Raw genomic sequence first — 4,931 nt, 5'->3', positions numbered from 1 at the left:
AAATAAAAGTAAAATTTATTACAAACTTGTATTTCAAATATAAATTCTAATAATATATGTTTAATTTAATTTTTATTTTTTAGGGCTGCTATTCTAGCTATTTCTGCATATCTTGATACTTTTCAAAAAATTGCTGATGCTGCAACTAATGCAAGAGGTAATTTGTTTTATACATAGTCCCTTCTATTTATTATAAATGATCATATTAATATTTGCTTATACAACATTAATTTACAAAACTTGTTATGGTAATTGCTCTAAAATGTTAGTTCTTAGTATCTAATTCAGTTATATATTTTTCAATCCCCTTATTTGTAAAAACAAATGTAAAATTAAAAAATATTTACAATTAAGGAGCAACAAAAGAAATTGGAACTGCTTTAACTCGGATATGTCTTAGACATAAAGCTGTAGAAACACGTATGAAATCATTCACTAGGTAATTTTCTTTTATTATATTTCAATTATTTTTGGAGTTTATGCATTAAATGAAAATTTAATTTAAACATACTTAATAGTGCTATTATGGATTGCTTGGTGTTGCCTCTTCAAGAAAAACTAGAAGATTGGAAAAAATCTTTAATAAATTTAGATAAGGAACATGCCAAAGGTTGGTAGAATAGTTTACTTCCCAATAAATTTCTTAATCAAATTTAACAAAATTATTAAAGTATATCTCAAACGTATTTAGAAATAAGTACATATTTCTAAAATTATGTTAATTTCAGAATATAAAAAAGCAAAAACAGAATTAAGAAAGCGATCTACCGATACATTACGCTTGCAAAAGAAAAAAGCACGTAAAGGTCAACACTTACAAGGACACGTACAAAGCCATGGAACATCATCAGGAGATATTGAATTGAATCGAATGCTAGAATCTTCTGCTGCTGTTGTTCAAGAAAAACGTTTAAGCTTAGAAGAAACGGAAAGAAGAGCCGTTCGTGCAGCTCTTCTTGAAGAAAGAGGCAGATATTGTCTTCTTGCTAGATTTTTGAAACCAGTACTTGTTAGTAAAATTAATTGTATTTACTAAATGATTACGAATATAATTCCAAATAAAAGTTTTAATAACATGTGCAAAAAAACGTAGGATGAAGAAATTGCAATGTTAATGGAACTGACTCACCTTCAAGAGGTTTCTGATCAATTACAACGACATGCAGCCTCTCCACATCATTTGCCTCCTGCATCAGAACAAGTGATAACAGACATAAAAGGTTGTGATGTTGCACAATGGTCTCTTGCTACACCTCCTTCAAGTCCTTCTTTATCTCTTGGATCAAGGAAAAGTTCAATGTGTTCAATCAGCTCTTTAACAAGTAGCAGCAGTGGTTCTTGTAAAAGCCATCCAAGTCCATCTGGACATCCTTGGCATAGATCACTGTCTCAGGTGAAAACATTAACAGCATAAAAGAATTGATATTAAGTTTTCTTCCCTTTTGCTTAATCATTGTATTAAGAATGTCAGCCTTTATAATGCATGGCATACTAGTTTTACTGTTTATGCACTAGCCGTATTTCAAGCAAGTAGTTGCTTGTAGATCATAGCATATATATGCCATTTGGCATCAGCTTAGTGTATGTGGTAGTCGATGTTGTACTCGTTGTAGTCTGTCGGTGTCAGGCCCTCCAGCATCAGTGGTATGATGACGCTGCGCCACTTGGTAAATGGTAGTTCCCGTGACTCCGGCTTTACTTCTCAGGACACATTGTATACACAACCAATTTCTGAACATCAGGTAAGGTTGCTAGAAACTAGTTGCCTGCTAGCACTTCACACATTTCTTTTTTATTTGCAACAGTGAATCAAAGCATTGTATTTTCTGAGTTTAATGTTTTAGTTATGTTGTTGAGGTTAAACTGTGTTGTCCTAGGTATCAAATGTGTCTTCTCAAACTAATAAAAATACTGGTACTACAACAAGACCTGTAACTACTGCTACTTGGCCTGACTTACAGGAAACATCAGTCCAATTCGATAGGCAAAATCAGAACACAATCAACGAACGACCGCATACAATCTCTTCAGGTAAGAAAATTATTGTTTGAAATTTATATTTAAAGAAAAATATCATTCATTGTTTGTAATATAATACCAACTATCATTGTAGCTTATGAGAAAGGCCATCAAAGACCAGCACTCAGCGTCTACACATTCCAAGCTCCAGATAATAGTGGCTGTTGCCATAGTCAACCCGCTTCTCCAGTTTCTTCTTCCTCTTCATGTTCTTCCTCTAATCAACAAACATCCAGAGTACAATTGCGTAGGAATAATGGTAGTAATCGTCCTCCTATACCGAACAGATGTTCCAGTTTAGAACGACCATCAGCTTCCGTGAAAAATGAACCTCCTGGAAGTCCTCGAGGCAAACCCAAGTTGCCACTTCCAGCACATTTAGCAAAAGGTCTCTATTATTCTTTATCATTTATACTAATGTTCGAAAGATGGTATATAATATTATGGTATAATACAGAATTAGCAAGTCATCAACTTCAGCAACCAATGTATGTGAATATGCATGAATTAGCAAATCTTGCTGCAAGCCGCGCTCAAGAGATGCAGTTACCGTTACCACCACCTCCTGCATCACTATCAGCACCAGGAACTGAAAAGGTACATATTGCGGTATATGCAATGACATATAGATTTTTCTAACTACTGGTGCTTACACAAACGCATTTATAGACTGAAGTTATGGAAAAAGATGGTGGAAGTCAAACATCAGAATCTAGTGTCGAATCTAGTAGTGGATATGGAAGTCAAACTACTATACCACATTCTCATTCGCTTCATAATCAAAATGAGAATTCGTGGAACGTACCTGGTGCTGCACCTACTTTAACAGTTCGTAGAGGATCGATGCAGCAAGCGAATAAACCCCTTCCACCAACAAGACGTACATCTACTATTATAAGTGCAACGTTTAATAATCCTTCATCAGGTTCGAGTGATGAACGCACTGATCATACTTGCGACGAAGCTGAAAATCTTCCTCCGCCACCAGCATTTTTGTTAGAAAGTTCTTCACCTACAGCCAGTCCTACTCCTCAACGGTAAGAGGCAATTCTGTTTTATTTCTGTCGAAGTGAAGTACTTATGCGGCATCTAGGACGTTAGCATAACGTAATATATTGCAGATCTATCTCAGTATCAGAAACAGTAAGGACCCTTACAGAGTTACGTCATACTCCTGCTAGCCCTTCTCTCTTACGAAAGGCTACAGGGCAAGCACAAGCGCATAACAACTCATCTGCTACATTACCACATAATGCTGTATTGCAAGTAACTCGATCTTCCGTCGAACGTTCATGCGCAGCAATTCGTTCAGCTTCTCAAGAACGTGGCTCAAATACTACACAAATGACTGCGGTCAACGCGGCTGTAAATATTCAAGGGCAAGGTCCGGGAGGGGTTGGTCAAAGCTTTATGGCAGTTCTCAGTGCGAAACTCATTAGCAGCACAGGTAATACCACGAGTGGTAACAATACAAGTAATAGCCCTAAGTCTTCTAGAAAGCACTCCATTGAACAACAGATAAGTAAAAATTCTAAGACATCATCTGGCTTTCTTGAAACATTAAATGCTAAGTTAGCACAACAACAACAAAGTTTGCAAGGGAATAATACAACGAGTAGATCAGCAAGTGTGAGACGTATAATGGGTAATCGTGTACCTATTATGGATCCTTTACAAGTCAGAGATTCTCTCATGGATCAAATACGAAAAGGTACTTCTTTAAGAAAAACCAGTGGTCCCATTAATGATCGTTCGGCACCTAAAATTTATTGAGTATTGTAATACCAACATTCATGTAAGTTCCTCTGCTATATCTGATACATCTGAGTTGCATTTGCAATTGTTACAGCAATCGCAACATGCATTATCGATTTTGAACAATAATATGTTTATGTCGTCAAATAAAATGGCTCTTGTCATGCGGTAATGACATATATGTACCTTTACGAACGTACATTCGATAATTCATAATCAGTTTGCACTTTAATGCATTAACGTCAAATTGAAAGAACGAAATAATTTCTTTACACGAATCGGTTAATACCGTGTTTAATTTCATTAAAATTACTTAGAAAGGACAAGCTCTATATTAAATCCATTGTTAATGTATATTTTAATGAGTCTTATATATATATATTATATAGGGACAGAGGGACTCTCTGTTTTGGGATAGCGACGTCAGGCACATTCACTTTGACGAGATCGCCTTGAGGAGTTGTAGTGTTGACGATTGATTTAAAGTACTCCATGATCGGTGTCGGCGTATACATAGTGTCTGGGATAAGATTCAGTGGGCTAGCCTCATCACTGTATCTGTCTTCAGCATTTATGGTACGGACATGATCGATCAGTATGGCGTTCAGTTGACTCGTCATCACGTGCTGAAATGCACAGTATGGCATTTCACACCGGAGGCGAGGGTTCTCTGCCTCCAAGTCAGCGTAGACGCGTTCACACAGTAGGGGGAAAGTTGAAAAGTCCAAATTATGACTGTATATCCTCCTGACCGGATGAGTCCCGGAATAGGGACCCTCCTGCCAGAGTGGTTCATCCACGATACGTTCTTTGGATGCTTTCACCACTCCGGCGGTGAGCTCTGCGGGGTCTCGAATTTCTTTAGGACCCGCTTCTTTTGCCTCGGTCTTTTGCTTCCTGCTTGCGTGCCAGTTTTGGGCGCGGCTCTTCTGCCGCTCATTGTTTCCACGCGGCTTGCGGGGGCGGTCAGGAATTTGGGCTCTTGATCATCAGCCTAACTTTCAGGAAGTGGAGCTTCTTGATACTTTTTCATGTTGTAGTTAGCCATGCGTCGTTGATTTCGCGACATCTGCAATTTTCCAGCAGGGAATCCGGTTTTGACCATCTGGCCGTTCGTATTCATCTTCGTATTTGAAGGGATTTTGTCTCTTTGTGTA

General features: G+C 37.6%; 1 protein-coding gene across 1 annotated transcript in view; it reads left to right on the top strand.

Moving 5' to 3' along the window:
- Positions 1–3,792, top strand: part of LOC108577062 (metastasis suppressor protein 1) — a 4,707-nt gene extending 915 nt beyond the window's left edge. The window contains 11 exon segments of the mRNA XM_017940157.1: positions 10–157; positions 355–439; positions 519–610; positions 729–1,009; positions 1,094–1,393; positions 1,614–1,742; positions 1,878–2,031; positions 2,114–2,407; positions 2,477–2,616; positions 2,689–3,056; positions 3,141–3,792. Of these exon segments, the coding sequence (XP_017795646.1) occupies positions 10–157; positions 355–439; positions 519–610; positions 729–1,009; positions 1,094–1,393; positions 1,614–1,742; positions 1,878–2,031; positions 2,114–2,407; positions 2,477–2,616; positions 2,689–3,056; positions 3,141–3,792 (2,643 nt within the window).
- The last annotated feature ends 1,139 nt before the right edge of the window (positions 3,793–4,931 follow it).

This window comes from Habropoda laboriosa, unplaced genomic scaffold, assembly GCF_001263275.1.
Source record: "Habropoda laboriosa isolate 0110345459 unplaced genomic scaffold, ASM126327v1 scaffold486, whole genome shotgun sequence".
Classification (NCBI taxonomy): Eukaryota; Metazoa; Arthropoda; class Insecta; order Hymenoptera; family Apidae; genus Habropoda; species Habropoda laboriosa.
Note: the sequence above shows the minus strand (reverse complement) of the source record. Positions and strands in the feature narration are given on the sequence as shown.